Source organism: Ovis aries, chromosome 2 (assembly GCF_016772045.2).
Source record: "Ovis aries strain OAR_USU_Benz2616 breed Rambouillet chromosome 2, ARS-UI_Ramb_v3.0, whole genome shotgun sequence".
NCBI classification, from domain to species: Eukaryota; Metazoa; Chordata; class Mammalia; order Artiodactyla; family Bovidae; genus Ovis; species Ovis aries.
The window spans coordinates 185,550,937-185,571,989 of NC_056055.1; the positions used below are offsets into that span (position 1 = coordinate 185,550,937).

At 43.6% G+C, this 21,053-nt stretch overlaps 1 protein-coding gene across 33 annotated transcripts in view; it reads left to right on the forward strand.

The window, feature by feature from the left end:
* The window catches only part of RALB (RAS like proto-oncogene B), an 84,599-nt gene that overhangs the window by 56,362 nt on the left and 7,184 nt on the right, over nt 1–21,053 (forward strand). For 15 of the 33 annotated variants that reach the window (XM_042243976.2, XM_060411192.1, XM_042243971.2 and 12 more), the window contains 3 exons: nt 788–947; nt 8,727–8,935; nt 12,561–18,258. In XM_042243976.2, coding sequence (XP_042099910.2) covers nt 834–947; nt 8,727–8,935; nt 12,561–13,323 — 1,086 coding nt within the window. In that variant the 5' untranslated portion in view covers nt 788–833 and the 3' untranslated portion in view covers nt 13,324–18,258. Of the gene's footprint in view, nt 1–787; nt 948–8,726; nt 8,936–12,560; nt 18,259–21,053 lie in introns of those variants that run through there. The other 18 variants (XM_060411198.1, XM_060411197.1, XM_042243982.1 and 15 more) reach the window with 2 other exon arrangements.

A 21,053-nucleotide genomic window follows, 5' to 3' on the forward strand; every position in this document is an offset into this window, starting at 1 on the left:
CCTTGTTGATTGCCTCATTTGCAAATATTTTCTCCTATTTTCAACCTATTCTGTAGGTTTTTTGTTTTGTTTATGATTTTCCTTTGCTGTGCAGAAGCTTTTAAGTTTAACTAGATCCCAAGTTTCAGCTGTGTGTTAAGTGTACTTATTCAGAATAATTTCTCTTCCCACACCACCAAGGTTGTTCTGTTCTACATATGTCATCTCACTTCTGATGAGACTAAACTGATACTGAGTAATAGTTGTTTTAAAAAAGTTTAACTCACTTTAGTTCATCAGTGTAAATCAATGTGGAGTAAAAAATTGAGTTTTCCTCCTTTTAACTGTCCTGTATTGTGAAGGGATGCTGATTGTTAAAAGCAGGTTTACTCACCCTTTTCAGAGTCCCTCCTGGTCCCTGGGTGGGCTGTGTGCATGTGTGTGCTGGAGGTGGGGCAGGGTCGTGAGGATACAGAGAACAAGGCTGAGGCCCCTGCACAGTTCCCAGGGCACAGATGGTGCGGGGTCACTGTCTGGCCCCTCCACGGATTTGATGGTGGCTCTCCTCCCTGCCTCTCTGGTGATGGGCCATCAGCTGCGCACACTCATTTCTTCTCTGTGTCTTGCCTTCACTCTACTCCTGTCCATGACTGCGGAGTGGTTGGGGCTTTATCTCTGCCTGGAACCTGGATGAGTGACTTCTCTGTTGGGACATCTGGCTTAGGCTTTTACGGAGCATAGAGTTTTCATTTGACTTCTTTGGGTGGAAACCAAACCGCCTCTGAGTCTCTGTTTGTTTTCTTGGCAGCTCTTCCACTGGGTCCTCCAGCCGCGTCTCGCAGAAAACCAGCAGGATGGCTGCAAACAAGAGTAAGAGCCAGAGCTCCCTGGCCCTTCACAAGGTGATCATGGTTGGCAGTGGAGGGGTTGGCAAGTCGGCCCTGACTCTGCAGTTCATGTACGATGAGGTAAGACACGCCAGCACACGCTGCCTCCCTGCCGGGTCTCCTGTTGCCCCATCCCTCGTGTTCCTGTTCCCCCGTGCGCATTAGAGTCATGGGGTAAATTATGTTACAGTGGCTTCTGAACAGCTTTCCAGCAGGTTCTAACCAGAGTAAGCTCTGCACTGCTGATGTTAGGTGATGATTTCAGCTCTGGCACAGGGTATTTGGGGTCCCTGCTCCCATTATGCCCATGATTGAATTATGACAGGAGCATAGGGGGCGCCTTTGCACAGGTGTATCTGAAGAGTGAGCCAGGTGCTTAGCTTTGTGACCGTTGATCTGGGGGACATACTGACAGTGAGAGAGGAGTTGTCGTTAAGAAATTAATCTTTTCTCAAGTGACAGACATCACGTGTGCGCTAGTTGTCCCATTGGTCAGGGTAAAGTTCCAAGTTTCCATCACTTTCTGAGTGTAACGGCGCTGGTGCAAGTCCATTGTGACAACACAGGCTTGATTCCTGTGGCAGCAAGTGTCCTTGCTTGATGGCCACTTGCTGGTCCTGCAGCAGAGCCCCCAGACCAGAGTTTGAGCCTCGAGGCCTCTTGCCGGCAGTGTGTTTGTGTGACACATGATTTCCAGAATTTGTAAGCAAAGATACTGTCACCACAGTCAGTTAAGATCATCCTCTCTTTTCACTAGACTCTGACCCCCTGTCCAGCCGCCTCCTGTGTAGCGTGGGGTTGGGTGGCCGTGACATTTTGGGATATGGCTGAGGGAAGTGAGATTAAGGATACACCTAGCAGAGGACCAGTGAGGCACATTTGTGTGGTTTGGAATCACTGGGCTTGTGGTTGGATTATCAACAGCTGTCCCAGTGTCTGCTGCCCACCAGGATTATTCCTACCGCCCACCTGATTCAACCTGACATCGTGATGGGAGGTGCGGGGCCAGGGGTATGTCCTGGCACGAGTGTGTCCAATGCAGCAGGCACGGAAAGTGTGTGGGAAGCAGAGGAGGAATGGGCTCGAAACATGGAGTCAGAAACTGGCCTGGAAGATTCTTCCAGATCTTACAGCCTCTTACAAGGAAGATGGATAGAGGTCGCTAAAATTTGCCAAGAGTCCTCAAACCTTCATTACTAAAAGTGTCACGTAGTTGTGAAGTTGTAAACCATCATCAAAGGGAAACTTAGATCAACTATGCTAGAAGAAAGACTACATGAGTTTTTAATGCTCTATAGGAAATATTTCAGGATCACTGGCATATGACAAGATAGTTCAAGCATATCCAGCAAGTGTATACAACATAGGACAGTATTCTAGAGGTATGCCAGACAGTTAATTAACAAGATTGTTATTGTACTAGATTTGGGGAGTCAGTGGTATTTGTAGTGTTGCTGTGTAATAAATTACCATACATTCGGCAGCTTCAAACTATACACAGCCATCACTTCCAGTTTCCAGGGGTCAGGGGTGTAGGCTGGCTGAGCTGAGGGCACTGCCTAGGGTCTCAGGCTGCAGGGAGGGTATCCAGCTTCCTGCCAGCTCGCTGGCTGTTGGCAGATGCAGTATGGCATGCTTGGCTCCTGGAAGTTGCCCCCAGTTCTCTGTTGTGTGGTCCATTCCACAGACAACTCTTCCCCAGCCAGCAGGCAAATCTCTGGTAGTTTAGACAGATCCTCCTACATAGAAATGTAGTCATGAGGTCATTTCATCACAGCTGCCATATTCTTTTGGTTCGAAGCCAGTCTCGGGGTCCCCTACAGTCAAGGGGAGAATGTCACACAAAGGACTCCGACGGTGGGTTCACCAGAGTATTTTTACTTTTAATAAAATGTATAATGAATTGTGATTCCTTTTCTCCTTTGAGATAATCATTTTTGTATTTAATATTATGTATGTGATTTTGTATTTGTTTCTTTAAAGCGTGCCCTTCAGTGAATGAGCTTCAGACCAAAACCTCCATCACCTCCTGAGTCATACTCCCCTGAACCTTATCATGAGAAACTTTTTGTTTGTATGTTTTTGCATGACCAATTTCTTTTTTTCAAATTGAAGTATAGTTGATTTATAATGTGTTGATTTCTGCTGTACAGCAGAGTGATTCAATTCTACATATATTCTTTTTCATATTATTCTCCATTATGGTTTATCACAGGATATTGAGTATAGTTCCCTGTGCTGCTATACAGTAGGACTTTGTTTTTTATCCATCCTATATATAATAGTTTGCATCTGCTAATCCCAAACTCCCAGCCTATCCCTCCCCAAGCCCGCCTCCCCCGTGAAAACCACAGGTCCATTCTATTTCTGTGAGTCTGTTTCTGTCTCATAGATGAGCTCATTTGTGTCGTATTTTAGATTCCACCTAAGAGCGATATCATATGGTCTTCATCTTTCTCTTTCTGACTTCACTTGGTGTGATAATGTCTAGGTCCATCCATGTTGCTGCACGTGGCATTATTTCATCCTCTTCTATGGCTGAGTAACAGTCCACTCTACATGCGTATCACATCTTCTTTACCCATTCGTCAGTGGATGGACATTTAGGTTGCTTCCGTGTCTTGGCTATTGTGAATAGTGCTGCTGCAAACAAAGAGGTGCATGTGTCTTTTTGAAGTATTGTCTTGTCTGGATACATGCCCAGGAGTGGGACTGCCTGATCATGTGGCAGTTCTATTTTTAGTTTCCAGAAAAACCTCCGTAGTGTTCCCCATAGTGGTTGCACCAATTTACATTCCCCCCACCAACAGTGTTGGAGAAGGCAATGGCACCCCACTCCAGTACTCTTGCCTGGAAAATCCCATGGACGGAGAAGCCTGGTAGGCTGCAGTCCATGGGGTCGCCAAGAGTCGGACACGACTGAGCGACTTCACTTTCACTTTTCACTTTCATGCATTGGAGAAGGAAATGGCAACCCACTCCAGTGTTCTTGCCTGGAGAATCCTAGGGACGGTGGAGCCTGGTGGGCTGCTATCTATGGGGTCGCACAGAGTTGGACACGACTGAAGCGACTTAGCAGCAGCAGCACCAACAGTATAGGAAGGTTCTCTTTTCTCCACACCCTCTTCAGCATTTGTATACTTTTGTTTCTGACACTTGCTTTTATTTATTATATACTAGAGGCTAACCTAGGGAAATCTAGCAGAATCTCTTTAATTTACCCACAACATTTTTGCATGAGAGAGGCAAATCTCAGGATCTGCTATGGAAGTCTATGTTTTTGCTTAAAAATGTAATTTGCTTCCTAAAGACTCCTTATTTTTCTTGTGTAACAGAGGCTAGGGAAGAAGAGATGGTGAGGAGAGGAATTAAGATTCCTTAAGGAGAAGGGGTTAGAGGAGCAGCTGTTAGTGGAGATGAAGGAGGGGATTCTGTGCCCCCTCCTAACTCCGAATAATGGGCGGTGTCTGGAGCTGTTTGCACCCACTGGGTAGAGGGCGGGACTGCTGCCAAACACGCACAGGAGACCCCACACGGGGAATCATCCAGCCTAAATAGTAGGCCATGCCAGAGACAGCTCAGTGCGGGGAGGTTCCTTTACCACATGGGTGACTGAGGGGCCCTGGATGCTGGGTTCTTTGCAACTGAGCCACCTTTTTAATCCTCAGCCTAATGTATGTGAAGACTTTTAGCTATTTGCTTTGCTGATAAGTGAGGTTGGCAATGGGGAGATTTTGGTGGCAACTGCTTTGAGACTTCTGGCAGTGGCTGGTAGTCAGCTTGTGGCTCAGGATGAAGCTCATGTTCTCATAATGAGCACTGTTCCCTGGCACTGAGGCGCCTCCATGCAGCCACATGGGGACATGTGGACTCTAGGGTCAGAGGACTCAGTGGAACTCCTGCTGCATTTATCCTTGAAAGTTCAGAAATAAGCAGCTGAGGGGCTTTACAGTGGTGTTGAGTTCACACTGGGTGTTGGGGTGGTTTTTTTGAGGGAGTCATATATTTGTCCCTTTGGAAAGATGTTAACAGGAGGATACTGCTATGAAGCATGGGCAAATTTTCATATTTTCTCTATTTTAAGATTGTTATATGAGTGTAAGAGAAATTAATACTAAAACTTTTATTAAAATCATTTGGATTAATAGCTGTTGATTGATAACACAAGGCTTGTTTTCAGTGTTCTGCAAAGGGGTCCATCAGTTCATGTTGATATTTTCAATTTCATTTCTTAGTAATTCAGCTGCTTCGGGTCTGCGTTGTGGCATGTGGGCTCTAGAGCTTGGGCTCAATAGTTGTGGCACACAAGCCTAGTTGCTCTGCGGCATGTAGGGTCTTCCTGGACCGGGGATTGAACCGTGTCCTCTGTGTTGGCAGGAGGGTTCTTAACCGCTGGACCACCAGGGAAGTCCCTCAATTCGATTTTTTTTTTTTTAGTTTTTATTTTTTAAATTTTAAAATCTTTAATTCTTACATGTGTTCCCAAACATGAACCCCAAGATTTTAAAAATTATAGCTTTATGAAGAATTCATGTACCATGAAACTCACCCTTTAAACTGAACCACTGAGCGATTTTTAGGGTATTCACACGGGTGTGCAGCCATCACCATGATGTAATTGTGGAACATACTTTTCACCTCAAAAAGTGCCCCCTGCACAGTAGCAGCCATTCCTCATTATCGCCCCCCACCCCGAGCCTGGCAGCTACTTTCTGTTTCTATGGAGGTGCTGTTCAGGACATTCTATATACATGGAGTTAGTATGTGACCTTTATGCTGTTTTTTTCAAGGAGCATCACCTTTTGATGTTCATCCAGTGTTACAGTTGTATCAGCGTTTCATTTCTTTTCTAAAAAATTGCAGTATAATTCACATACCATAAAATTGACCCTTTTAAGTGTACAATTCAGTGGTTTTTAAAGTCTATTTACAAAACTGTGCAACCATTACCACTTATGTAATTCCAGAAAGTTCCCATTCCCCTCAAAGAAATCTAACACCCACTGGCCGTCACCCTCCACCCCCTCCCGCAGCCCTGGCCACCAGGAATCTGCTTTCTGTTTCCACAGACTTGTCTGTTCTACACGTTTCATGTAAACAGACTCATATATGATCTTTTGTGTCTGGCTTCATTTTACCTACCAAAATTTGTCAGGGTTCATCCAGGTTGTAGCATGAATCTATTTCCGTACTTTTTACAACTGAATAATATTCCATTGTCTGGATATGCCATATTTTGTATATTCATTTGTCAGTTGATATTTGGTTATTTCTACCTTTGGCTATTACGGGTAATGCTGCTGTGAACATTAACCTACAGGTTTTTGTGTGGACACCTCACATTCTCTTGGGTGTGTACCTTGGTGTGAAATTTGCTGGATTATATGGTAACTCTGTTTAACTTTTTGGGAACTGCAAAACTGTTTGCAGCAGCCACACCATTTTACAATTTATGAGGGTTATAATTTCTCTATATTCCCACCAATGCTTGTTATAGTCCATCTTTTTGATTACAGCATCTTCAATTCAGTCGCTCAGTCATGTCCGACTCTTTGTGATGCCATAAATCACAGCACACCAGGCCTCTCCGTCCATCACCAGCTCCCGGAGTTCACTCAAACTCATGTCCATCGAATCCGTGATGCCATCCAGCCATCTCATCCTCACCCTTTCTCCTCCTGCCCCCAATCCCTCCCAGCATCAGAGTCTTTTCCAGTGAGTCAGCTCTTCCCATGAGGTGGCCAAAGTGTTAGTGGGTATGGAGTAGTTGCTCATGGTTTTGATTTGTATTTTCCTAATGACTAGTCAGGCTGAGCATCTTTTCATGTGTTTTTTGGCCATTTGTATATCTTCCTTGGATAATGTCTGTTCAGATCCTTTGTCTTTTTTTTTTTTTTCATTTCATTTGGTTTTTTCTTCCTTTGCCCATTTTAAAATTGGTATTTAACTTTAAAATTGTTTTCTTATTGAGTGTAAGAGTTATTTATATATTCTGAATACTAGTTCCTTATTAGATACAGTCTTTACAGATATTTTCTGCCATTCTGTGGGTTGTATTTTGACTTTGGTGGTGTCTTTCAAAGCACAAAATTTAAAAATTTTGATAAAGTCCAGTTTATCTATTTTCCCTTTTGCTGCTTGTGCTTTCGGTGTCATATCTAAGAAGGCATTGCTAAATTCAACGTTATGAAGATTTCTACCTTATGTTTTCTTCTAAGAGTTTATATTTTTAGCTCTTGTATTTAAATCTTTACTCCATTTTGAGTTAATTTTTGTATGTGATGTGAAATAAGGGTCTCAAGTTCATTTTTTCACATGTGGATATCCAGTTATACCAGCATGAAGTCAATTTTAATAGTACATTGCTGTCATTAAAATTATCCCCTGAATATCCTGACTTATAACATTAAAATACTTATTTTATGAATGATGCAATATAAAGAAAATAGCTCTGTGTCATAATTACTAAATAATGTAACCAGTGAGGGAAGTTTAACATTTCTTTGAAATTTTTTTGTCTTTAGTCTCTTTTAGTGGGATGTATTCTATCCAGATATTCTGTTTTAAAGTCTCTTGAATTACTTTATTTCTCTGCTGGGCTACATTACCAATTTAATATTCATTTACATTTGTTTGTTTCAGTTTTCCTGTTTAACAGCTTTTATTTTGCTTTGTCCTCCCAGGGTGTTTCTTCTCTTTTTTTCAGTAGCTGCATAGTATTCCATTATGTAGACCCCTGGCCTGGGCAGTGGGGTGGTTTTTAACCTTTTGTTGTTACGTGTGGTACCACAGTGAATAACCTTGTGTGCTCCTGTGCATGTGTGTCTGTAAATTAGATTCCTGGAAGGAGGACGAACCTTCTCTAGCTTAATTAGGTGTTGCCATATTTGTCGCCATACAGACTATATTGTTGTCTCCTCCCACTAGCAATGTGCAAGAGGGGCTTTTCCCCAGAGTATGTTGTCAGACTTTGGGATTTTTTGCCAGTCTGGTAGGTGAAAAATGGTATCTCTATGTAGTTACCATTTTTATTTTATTAGTGGGTATGAACATCTTTTCCTGTGTTTAGCGTCATATATGTTTATTTTTGCGTGTTGTTTGTCTGTTGCCACTTTTCCCCGTCAGCTTGGTCTTTTGTCTCTCCCTGTTTCTAGTTAACATATAGCTCTTTGTGATGTGGTTTTAAATACTTTTTCCCTGTTTGTCGTTTGTCTTTGTTTATAGTGTTGTGCCATACAGAAGTTTTAAACTTTTTTATGTAGTCTAATTTATCAATTTTTTCTTACATGGCTTCTGGATTTTGAGTCATAGTTAAAAAGGCCTTCCCCACTTCAAGGTAATAAAGGGATTTCACCCATGTTTTCTTCTAGTTCTCGAGTGTTTTGTTGTTAACGTTTAATCTTGACCCATTTGGAGTTTATCTTATTGTACAGTTATTTAAGCCTCTTGGTGCCTCTTGACCAATTACTTTTCAGATGAGTTTTATAATTCTGTTGATTATGAACAAGAGCTTCCATTTCTTACTGTCACTAGTGTTTAATTATAATTGTATACTAACAAGAATATTGCCAAGCATTCTGCTCTCTGCTTGGTGTCCTCATCTGTAAAATGGGAATATCTGCTCTTACTGTTTTTAAACAAAATTTTTAAATGGTAGAATTGAAAGGAGCAAAGAACAGAAATACTACGTAAGGGATCATGTTTATTTTATAGTGCCTTACACATGGTATGATAATTGTCCACACTCAGTACTCAGTTGATAACAAGCAAAGTGCCCATATACTGAAATTTATTTTTTTGGCAGCTTTTCTTCTCTCTTAGAACTTTGTTAATTACTGATCCTGTTGTCTGTTTGCTCAGTTCGTTGAGGACTACGAACCTACCAAGGCTGACAGTTACAGGAAGAAAGTGGTCCTCGATGGGGAAGAAGTGCAGATAGACATCCTGGACACGGCAGGACAGGAGGACTATGCGGCCATCCGTGACAACTACTTCCGGAGTGGGGAGGGTTTCCTGCTCGTGTTCTCCATCACTGAGCACGAGTCATTCACAGCAACTGCCGAGTTCAGGTGTGTTTGACGAGAAATCGCCTCCAGCAAGCCCTGTGCCCTTGGTCGTGTCTCAGCCTTGGAAGGAGTTTGGGGTTAAGCATACACCTCTGGGGTTGAGCCTTCTTATCAGGAAGAAATCTGTCTAAAGAACTTTCTGGGGCTTTATGGATCTTGGCACATTATAGCTCATCGTTTGTTATATGCTCTTTGGGCTTCCTCGGTTTATAATTTCCAAATATAAATGATCTTGATGAAGGATCTGTTGTCCCTAAAGAGGACAAAGCCATTCCATACAGTCAGGAACCTGTTGTTTTTGTTTTCATGTAAATCCTGAGAGGCAGGGGTTGGTAAGAGTTAACGATCTTTACCTCTTTTCATAATTTTTCTAAAAAGTGAACAGTTCTGCTCTACTTTGAGGTTTCTGAGACCTCCGATGTCAGGAGATGGACGCCAGGGTCAGAGTGACTGTGTGCTGCTCCCAGGGGACACGTGACCCATGGAGCGGGAAGCGCTGGCTTCCGGTCACACACAGCCAGGTCTGAGTCCCTGCCCTGTCACAGTCTTGTGACTCAGGGCAAGTGTACTTAGTGTTCTGTTTCTTGTCCTGAAAATCTCTTACTGATGAAATGGAATGCTGTGTTAGGCTATATTTCCCAAGTGGAACCATCACTGTGTGGTGGCCCGTATCTTCTCACCATGTGGGCACGTGGCGAGTGTTCACTGCCATCACTTATTTGAAATCGTGAAATTCATTGCTATAAAGAAATAGTGAGTGTGCGGGCTCAGTGCTCCAGGGATTCTAGCAGGTAAGATCTCTCTCTGCCCCATCCCCTTGCCATCTTTTACACAGCTGTGGTTTTTCATCCCCCTCCTTGCAAGCAGACCTCTCCAGATGACTGTTCATATTTTTGGTTGCTAGGCATGGCTTGCAGGATATCTTAGTTCCCTGGCCAGGGACTGAACCCACAGTCACTTGGCAATGAGAGGGCCAAGTCCTAACCACTGGATGGCCAGGGGATTCTGAGATGAATTTTTATTCTAAGAACCAAATCTAGAAGGGGAAAAGAAAATAGGGATTTGTTTTTTCACTCTTTAGCAAGTTCTGGTCAGAAATGAAGGCCATCAGCCAAAGAGGAAATGGAGGAAGCCAAAAATCCCCTCAAGGTGTGGAATGAGCATCAGTGAGCTGGGAGGGAGGCCTTGGGGACCCTGGCAGAGCAAGGGGAAGGGGGGCAGGTAGAGCCTCACTTGTCATCTTCCTGGTCTCTAGTCTCCCGAGGGTGAATATCAACAGTTCTCGGCAACCAAGGTGTGCGTGTTGTGAGCACTTAAATGGCTAGGATTCCTGGGGAGAAATCCTGTTTGGAGCTCTTTCTGACGTAGCCAGAGGTTTCCGAAAGTAGCCCCCATGTTCACAGCTAGGCCTGCATTGCACAGTCCTGCTGCGATGCCTCCTTGAGGCAGAGCAGGGCAGCGCACGCACCAGCTTGTCTCTCTCCACCCCCCCCCCGCCCCCCCCGCCCCGGTCCTGAGTCTTTGCTTTCCCATCGGCCCCAAGACTCCCCAAGAAAGGATGTGCTGACAGTAGAGGTCACCTCCAAGAGTAACAGGGCCACCATGTCCTGTCCCCAGGTCACCACAGGTACCTCCGCCTGGAAGAAAGGCTTTGTTTGGAAAGAAGGGAAAGGATAAGTTAGTGCTTGTGGCTTGAACTCTGGGCAGTTAAAGAAAAGCCCTGGAGCTGCCCAGGTTCCCACAGTGCACAGGATGCGTGTGGGCTATCTGAGCCCTTATGGTTAAACTCAGGCCCTTCGCGCCTGTTAGCAGTTTAAAAACAGCACTTCTGCATTTATCTTCCAAATGGAAAAGCCCCAACATAAGTAAAACATTAATATACCATCTTTTCCTTGAAACTTTTCCTGGACATAATCCATAAACTAGAGAAGTAGTTTTGTTACATCAGAACTTGGTGCTTGTTTATCAATGAGATAATTAGTCACGCCTCTGTAAGCCTGATGAGCCAGAAAGCAGTTTTTATTGTTCATTGTGTAGACTGACATAACTTCTAAACACAGTGTGCTCCTTGACCCTGTGCAATGCAGGATGTGGCAAAACTACTTAGAGGCAATTCTCAAGCATCTGCTTATTTTTTTTCTTTTTCATTTTTCTTAAAGGGAAGGATATATATATTAGGAGTTTGGAATCCACACTACTGTATATAAATTAAACAACAAGGATCTACTGTATAGTACAGGAAACTGTATTTAACATTTTGTAATAACCTGTAAAGGAAAAGAATATGAAAAGGAATATATATATACAGCTGAATCACTTGGTCATACAATTAAAAGTAACACAACACTGTAAATCAAGTGTGCTTCAACAAAAAAAATGTTATATCTGGTACTTAAATTGACTGTATGGAAAAAATTTAAGTATTTTTTATTATTATGAAATGTCACCCTATATTATATAAAAATCAATACAGATCTCCACAAAATGTTTTTGAAGGGGTCTTTTATAGAAGTAGACATGTTCCCCCTGGATCAAAATAATGGAAGTGAAATATTTACTTTTTTTAAATATGTGGTTTAAAAAAAATTTAGAAAACTGGTTATTTTTAGTAGCGATCAAGTCTGATGTGCTACATAAAGGTAACAGTTACTTTAGAGAAGATGTTTTTGAAGAACTTTTCCGTAGGCCTTGGAGTATCTCATTTTCTCCCACCACTTTATAGTAGAAAAATTACCACATTGAAGTAGGGTTCCTGCCTCACAGAACTAGGGGGAAGGGCAGGAGGCCCACACATGCAGATTAGGATTGAAGCTAGAGTTTTACAAACCATACTTTCTGTTAATACTTGAGTGTCTCTCTGGTGTTTCTTTGCTTTTCTCTAATATTCTATTTCGCTGAGATAAAAAGAATTACCAGTCGTGCTTGCCACACTGATTTCATGGTCTGCTGATAGACTATTCCCTTCTATATTCCTGTGGCTCAGACAGCAGTGAATCTGCCTGCAATGCAGGAGACCCGGGTTCCATCCCTGGGTTGGAATTAAGGGAATTTCAACTGGGTTGGGAAGATCCCCTGGAGAAGGAAATATGACTATCAACTCCAGTATTCTTGCTTGGAGAATCCCATGGACAGAGGAGCCTGGAGAGCAGCAGTCCATGGGATCACAGAGACATGACTCTTTACAACTTACCACTTGAACTTTCTATATTCTTACAAAGAAATTACTTTTTTTTCTCCCAACGTAATTATTAAACATTTTGTATATGAAGATATTTCTTTTATCGGATTTCTATCCCAGAGGGTCCCAAGTTTTCCCTTTTTTTGTTTTGTTTTTGCAAAGCATAAACTGGGAATGCTGTTGAAGTGCAAAATCCTGGTCTCCTACCCAGACATTTACTTATGGGCCCAGGAACCTGCATTTGTAATGCACACCCCTAGTAAGTCTAGTGCAGCAAACTGAAACCAGACTTGAGGAACTCCAGTTAACCACAGGGTGAAGGGGGTGCTTCCTCAGGAGGGGCTGTAAGTGGCAGCTCCCACCGCCATGCCTGCTGTCTTGCATGGGTTGGCAGAACTGGGCTTCTCATCCAGCCTTCTTAGCTGCTTTCTTCTTGATCCACCACCACAGGGAACAGATCCTCCGCGTTAAAGCTGAAGAAGATAAAATCCCACTGCTCGTCGTGGGGAACAAATCTGACCTGGAGGAACGGAGGCAGGTGCTAGTGGAGGAGGCCAGGGCCAAGGCTGAGGAGTGGGGCGTGCAGTACGTGGAGACCTCGGCCAAGACACGGGCCAATGTGGACAAGGTGGGTCGGTCCCCGCCCGCCACCTGCTGCCCTGGGGGAGCTGTTCTGGGGAGACCAGGGTGGCAGGGTTGGGAATGGATCCTACCATCAGGACGAGAAGCACAGGGATGGTCCGACCCACACACCAGCTTTTGTCAGGTGCGCGCCTTTGGCCAAATGGAAGCCCAGCGGGTGAGGCCGTGGCTGTGGAGGCCATGTCCTTGCACGCTTTGTGGCCTGTATCCTCTGGGGGCAGGGCTGGCCGTGCCAGGGGTCCTCTTGGTTTTGCGCTCATTGATGGATTGGGTGGGCTTCCCTGATAGCTCAGTTGGTAAAGAATCCACCTGCAATGCAGGACACCCTGGTTCAGTTCCTGGGCTGGGAAGATCTGCTGGAGAAGGGATAGGCTACCCACTCCAGTATTCTTGGGCTTTCCTTATGCCTCAGCTGATAGATAAAGAACCCGCCTGCAATGCGGGATACCTGGGTTCGATCCCTGGGTTGGGAAGATGCCTTGGAGAAGGGAAGGGCTACCCACTCCAGTATTCTGGCCTGGAGAATTCCATGGACCGTACAGTCCATGGGTTTGCAAAGAGTCGGACATGACCGAGTGACTTTCACTTTTCACTTTCACAAATTGGGTAGATTTGTTCTTTTCACCTTCCTGTCCCCCTGCAGAGCCCAGGAGTCCTGTCTTTATAACTTAGTCCCTGCATCATAGTTTCTCCCAGGAATTGGCACTCTAGGGAGCTCTTCTCTCTTCCTCAGCCCCAGAGTACTTTCTCATTCAAATACCTGTAGCTAAGGAAAAGATGACCTTGACAACGATAAACACCAACAGTTGAAACCCGCCTTGCAGCGATGCAAGGCCTTTAAAATACTGTATTTTTTTGGCCATGCTGGGTCTTCACTGCTGTGTGGGCTTCTCTCTAGATGCAAGGAGTGGGGGCTACTCTTCATTGCTGTGCATGGGCTCTACGGTGTGTGGGCTCAATAGTTGCGGTTCCCAGGCTATAGGGCACAGGCTCAATGGCTGTGGTGCACACAGGCTCAGTTGCTCTTTGGCATATGGGATCTTCCCGGATCAGGGATTGAACCCATGTCTTCTGCATTGGGGGGTAGATTCTTTACCACTGAGCCACAAGGGAAGCCCTTTATCACATTATTGACTAGAGACATATTACGGCAACAGGCGTTAGTTTCTACAAAGAAAAACCAGCAATATTTGAAGCTGTCTCAGTCACTATTGGGCTTCCCTGGTAAAGAATCCACCTGCAGTGCAGGAGACCTGGGTTTGACCCCTGGGTTGGGAAGATGGCCCTGGAGAAGGAGATGGCTACCCACTTTAGTATTGTCAATAATGTATTTTTGTTTTTGTTTTTAAAAGTTCACAGTGGTTACCCCAGAGCATTTAAAGCTGAGACTTTCTCTCTGCCGTCACCCTGTTCCTTAGCTCTGACGTCATGACCTGGCTCCCGTAAAACCTGCACATATCACTTTGCAGCCAAGTAGTGGACACATCTGCTCCATCTGCACAGCATCTGAATCCCCCTACTTCCTTCTCACTTCTCCTTTGCTTCTTTCCTGAAGAGCAAGAAATCTGATATGAAGCCCTACTGTAGCCAGTGATGCTGGAAGATTTAGGATGTTGGTGTCAGAAGGGGTTCACCCTGGAAGCCTCTCCAGCAACATAAATCTGTTTAGTTGTGTCTGGAGTGTGAAGCAGGTTCCTTTGTCAGCTCCTTTTTCTTTGTTAGCTCTTATGTTGATTCTTTTGTGTTTCCAGATCCTTCCATTTTTATCAAATAGTTTTCTAGCCATAGAATTACAACACACAGGAAATCCAGTCACATAATTCATTTAAAAAAAATCAGGATGACTTGCCGGGCATGGAACTGTGGGCGTGGTCTGCAGGGGCTGTCACAGAGTGGCTTGTCATCTCCCCTTCCTGCCCTGACCTGCTGGACCTGCCAAACAGGAACCAGCAGAAACTGATGACCAACAGGCAGCACTGAACTCACTTGTCAACAGTTCACAGGAAAGGGGATTGTTGATAAGACTGGCCGGTGAACAGCTATGTCAACATTTGACGTTGGACATGCACCCTTCCCCCTTCTGCCTTTTGCTGTTAGAAAAACCTGTGATATTTGAAGCTGTCTTTGTCACTATTGGGCTTCCCTGGTAAAGAATCCACCTGCAGTGCAGAAGACCTGGGTTTGACCCCTGGGTTGGGAAGATTGCCCTGGAGAAGGAGATGGCTACCCACTTCAGTATTCTTGCCTGGAGAATCCCATGGACAGAGGAGCCTGGCAGGCTACAGTCCATGGGGTAGCAAAGAGTCAGACAAGACTGAGTGACTGACACTTCAGCCACTCTTGGGCAGAGCAGGGGGTGTGCTTTCCTGAGAGACTGAAGGGAAGGAAGGGATACTTAGGTTAGCCTGATCCAGTTTGTGGGATCCTTCACTGCACCCTGAGCTGGTGGTGAGTGCCTGTGGAGCCCTCACTCAGAAAGCTTGATCTCACTTTCCCTAGGAAAGTAACAGGAGCCTGTTGTTCTGTGCAAGTGTCCAAAGGTGAAAGCCTGCTCTCAGTCTCACTTGCCATCTTCTCCATGAGAAATCACGAACATTTCTTTGTAGGAGGTGTATAGTCAATACCCAGGCATGGCTGCTGGGAGCAGAGGGCAAAAACCTTGTGATGAGTGACAATCCATATCTAAGTAACACACTAGCATTCACAACAGGTCTCATTAGTTCCTGATGAAGCCCCTTGAGCTGACATCGGGAAGTGGGGGTGCAGGTGTGGGGAGGAGGGGACAGGCTGCTCTTTCTGCTTCTCCCCGACCCCTGCAAACGCAAGTCTGCTGCTTGGGGCTTGTGATGAAGTTCCTGCCCTTCAGTTCAGTTCAGTTCAGTTGCTCAGTCATGTCCGACTCATTGTGACCCCATGAATTGCAGCACGCCAGGCCTCCCTGTCCATCACCAACTCCTGGAGTTCACTCAGACTCAGGTCCATTGAGTCAGTGATGCCATCCAGCCATCTCATCCTCTGTCATCCCCTTCTCCTCCTGCCCCCAATCCCTCCCAGCATCAGAGTCTTTTCCAATGAGTCAACTCTTTGCATGAGGTGGCCAAAGTACTGGAGTTTCAGCTTGAGCATCATTCCTTCCAAAGAAATCCCAGGGCTGATCCTTCAGAATGGACTAGTTGGATCTCCTTGCAGTCCAAGGGACCCTCAAGAGTCTTCTCCAACACCACAGTTCAAAAGCATCAATTCTTTGGCACTCAGCCTTCTTCACAGTCCAACTCTCACATCCATACATGACCACAGAAAAACCATAGCCTTGACTAGATAGACCTTAGTCGGCAAAGTAATGTCTCTGGTTTTGAATATGCTATCTAGGTTGGTCATAACTTTTCTTCCAAGGAGTAAGCGTCTTTTAATTTCATGGCTGCAGTCACCATCTGCAGTGATTTTGGAGCCCCCCAAAATAAAGTCTGACACTGTTTCCACTGTTCCTGCCCTTAGGGTTCATTGTTTTAGGAGTGGGTATTCACGCCTTCTTTCCATCTCCTGGTGCTTGGGAGGTACTGGGAAGTTTGATGACTGTTATCATTCTCAGTGTCTGTAAGTTTCACAAACTGCTGTGGCTCTGTCTGGTGATGTTTTATCCCTCATCATACTTCTCCTGAGAACAGCTTTTATCATTCTGCAATAAGCCACTGGATGCAAGAACAGCGTGATGCTTCTGTCCATGTGATGTGAGCAGAGAGATCTCCTTTGTAGAGCCAGAAAATGCTTTTAATGTTAATTGTTCTCCTTTTCTTTAAACCTTTTGTCTTCGGTGGCCCGTGGTTCCTAAGAGTACGTTTGGCTTGATGCTTTGAAATGTAGTCACATACCCTGCTCGGTCTAACTGCTTCATTACATCATGGAACGGCTTTTCCTCCCCACCCCAGGTATTCTTTGACCTCATGAGAGAGATCAGGACAAAGAAGACATCAGAAAACAAAGATAAGAATGGCAAGAAAAGCAGCAAGAACAAGAAAAGTTTTAAAGAAAGATGTTGCTTGCTGTGAAGTCCCAGGTGCTGGACCAAGTGGGTCGCCACTGAGGACCGAGGGCGGGTTCCTTGAGACAAGACTTCCGTTGACCTCTCAGCCTGTTCCTGTGCTCCCCAACCTCCTTCACACACACTTCTGTAAATGGGGGAAAATATCTGTGAATCGTTGGCTGGCAGAAGAAATAAGTCCTTGACCCTGCCGTGGGACGGCTCCTTTGTCAGGAGGTTGCAGAGATTGATCTCTCTTTTCCTTCCTAAAGTTAACCATGAATGTAGTGCAGGGGTTAGCCAAGTGTAGTTAAAAAGACTGTCCTTGTTTCTTCTTTTTTCCCCCAGTTTGATAACAGTAGTATCTCCTGCTTTGAAATAAAAATGTCTTATTTTATTAGCTCTTGAGAGGCAAGGAGTGGGGTGAGACTCCCCCAACTCTTGTCAGCTCCACAGTAGTTCTCAGAAACACCCATTAGGTTCTAATGATGCTGGAAAATTCAGACTTTTTGGATAAGTCTTTTGGCCATACCCTGCGGACTGGAAGCAGAGCTAAAAAAAGAAATTTTTGAGTTGGGCCAAGCAGGTCAATATCAAGCTCAGAAACCCTTCTCAATATGAAAGTTGCATTCTTCAGAGTTGAGTATCAGCCAGTCACAGGCTGTGCTGGTTCCTCTTCTGCAGCATCCTGGTTTTTGTGAAGGAGCTTCTTTTTAATAAAGGAAGATTCAAGATCACAATACTTTATAATAAATGAAGATATAAGATCAGTATACTTTATAAAGGATACTTTTCTAATAAGAATTTAAAAAAAATCCTTTGGCCAAAGCCTCTCCTCATTGCCAGTTGTAAGGTCCTGCCCCTGCTCCTCTACCCATAACCAGCACACTCCATCCTGACCATCTCCTTGCTGCAGAGGCTGAGAGGACCTTTTCTCTTGTTTTCTTTCAGTGTATCCTCAGTTCTTCTGAAGTACGTGATGAGTTAAAACTGTTCTGAACTCCTGAAGCCAGAGCTGTGCCACACACCTGGCTACCTCTCATACAATTGCTCAGTAAATGCTGAATTTAAAATCAGAAGAAGTGGAGCAGGATAAGAAAAGCCAGTGCCCCTTCACATCTGAGAGCTGGTTGCTGTATCTAATATAAATTTGTTTTTGAGTCAACCATCTAGTTAAAAAAACCAGATTTTTATGGATGACGTATCATTCGTCTTTTTTGTGTCAGTATTCTAAATTCAGCAATCAGAAAGTTTTTCATCAGGAAAAGACTATGATAAAAACCTAGCACTCGGCATATTTTTCCCCATTTTTCAGAAGTGACATTTCACATAGGTGCCAAAAGTGAATTGGGGTGGGGAGAATGGGAACCTTTGGAATATATGGTTATTACAGAAATTGTAGAAATTATGATCTGACTGGAAAACAACCTTGTTATCACCTCCCAAAGAATCATGGGCTTTTTTCAATTAAAAAAAAGCAGAAATTCAGAGTTTTTCAGAATTGCAGCCTTTTTATTTTATCCTTTTGTCATACATGCGAAATATAAGTATTAAACAAATTGACTGTAAATTATTCATTATTTTTCTTATTAGATGTTCTACAAACTTTATTTCAATTATTGTTTTGAATTGTGCTATGGGAAATAATTTTTTTGATATACACAGTAATTTTAACTAAATCTTTCCTTTGGGAGAGATGACTTCTTAAAATGGAAAAAAGTTGAAGGTAATCACATTGTTGAATTTTTTGAAACCATCTTTTTCTTTTCATCATAGTTTGCCACGTTTTGACATTAGTTCCAGTCGAGAGTAGGAAGATTTGGAACATGTGCTAATTAAATGTGGTATGAATTGTTGCATCCTATGGAAATTATTCTTGGTGTATGCCAATAGTATATTTCTGAAATTATGTTTAATGGGACAGTGGTCAGAAATGGATCTTCCCAACACAATAATTTTTATAGATGAGATTCTCATAGAAAAATAAGTAATGTTATTTATAAATTTGAAACCTTGCTAAACAACTAGATACCGTATCCATAGCCTAACCTCATTTTCCTGCAGTCTTCCTTCTAGACATATCTGAGCACCTACTTGGTGTCAGGCTCTGTCCCCAGGTGCTGAGATACTGTGTTGAACAAGATAGGCCAGAGCTTGATTCTCCTGGAGCTTATGCTTTAGTGAGGAAAGAAACAAATAAGTGAAACTATCATAGCTCTGATGACCATAAAACTGGGTAAAAGGAAATGTTTCTGGGACATAGAGCTGATTTCAGTTGGGATGGTCAACAAGTTTGTGCAATGTCACTACATTCATTAAGAGACCCAGATGAGCCACTTAGGCCCTGAGGCTCGGGTGCAGCTGGTCCAGAGGTCATAAGGTACTCAGGAAGAAGCCCCAAAGACCAGCAGATGGCCACAGTGTAATGAGTGGCAGAGTAGCAGAAAAAGGTGTAACAGGCTATAGCTCCATAAAGTGGTGTAGAGGAAAAATACCCACACATATCAATTTCCTACAAGTGTCCTAGTTCATCAGATATCATATACCACTGATTTTAAGACATCACCATAATCTATGTGCCACTAAGAAAAAAGCCTGCCAATCGTGTGAATCCATCCTGATTTCAATGACATGAATACATGGGGGAAAAAGGATGCTTTAGGTGAAAAGGATATGTAAATTTACATTGCAATATAAAATTCCCCTCTATTGGTCTAAACACGGTATTATAATACTATAGAAGCTTAACCATGGATAAGTATTAACAGTGGGGAAGTACCCAGAGTTGAGGTGGGACTCAGAGCAGCACCAATAACAGTGTACCTTGTGAGCCTGCACAGCACGTGAAAGGTGACACCCAGGACACTTGCAGGCGAGCAGCTCCAGTGGAGGGATACTCAGTGGCTCCTCTCCCAGTGGGAGCTCTCCAGTCCCACCCACCTCCCATCACAGCTCAGAAACCAGTCTCGGGGCTTCTGTTCCAACAACTAGACGGTAGAAGCAGATCCTGCCACTGACAGGGCTGTGACAACCACAGAGCAAAGAGAAGGCCCTGCTAACCACAAGTGTCATACCTTCTAAGAGGTGGCAGGCATTCACACTAAAACCAGCCTTGGTGCCAAAAGTGCTAAACCCACACAAGCTACACAGGCACTCCCCTGCATATAAATACCCTTCCAAGACCATGGTAGGTAACTGCTTCTCCTAAATTTATGGAGTAAGAGAAATGTAAGTAAAATGGGGAAGTAGATGAAACACTCCTAGATAAGAGATCAAGAAAACGCGCCTGAAAAAACAAACAATGAAACATCTTTTCAGTCTATTGGACACTGAGTTCAAAAAAGATAATGAAAATACTGAAGGGATTAATAAAGGTAACCAATAGAAATGCATATTATTGTAAAAAAAAGAACTAGAAACTACACGGGGGAGTCAAGAAAAACTAGAAATTTTACTGAAATGAAAACTGAGCTAAAGGCTATGAAGAGCAGATTGAATAATGCAGAAAAAGGAATAAGTGATCTGAAAGAATAATAGAAATTACCCAATCATAACAGCAGACAGAAAGCCAATCTTAAAAAATTAATATAAGAGACCTATGTGCCAATATATGTGTATTATGGACTCCAGAAGGAGAAAAAGGGGATAGGGATGTTTTTAAAGAAACTATGGCTGAAAACTTCCCAGACCTAAAGAAGGAAACAGATATCCAGGTACAGAAAGCAGTCTGTGCTCAGTTGCTTAGTTGTCTTTGTGACCCCATTGACTGTAGTCTGCCAGGCTCCTCTGTCAGTGGAATTCTCCAAACAAGAATACTGGAGTAAGTTGCCATTCTCTTCTCCAGGGCATCTTCCCAACCCAGGGATTGAACCTGCAAAGCACAGAGGGCCCCAAACAAGATGAACCCAAACATGCCTACACCAAGACAGATTATAATTAAAATGGATTCTAAAGGAAGCAACAGAAAAACAAACGGTTAATTACCAGGAAGTGCCCATAAGGCTGTCAGCTGATTTCGCCTCAGAAATGTTGCAAAGAGGGAATTGCAAAATATATTCAAAGTCTTGAAATAGAAAAATGTGCAGCCTAGGATACTCTACCCAGCAAGATTATCATTTGGAAGAAGAGATAACTCAGAAGGCAAAAACTAAAAAGAATAATATTAAAATATTCCTAAAGGAAATATTGGAAGGTCTTTTTAAATAGAAAAGATGCAAGAAGCTATAGGAAAGAGGAACTCACAACTGAAAAATCACTTAAAAAGCCAGTATACAGATTAAAAG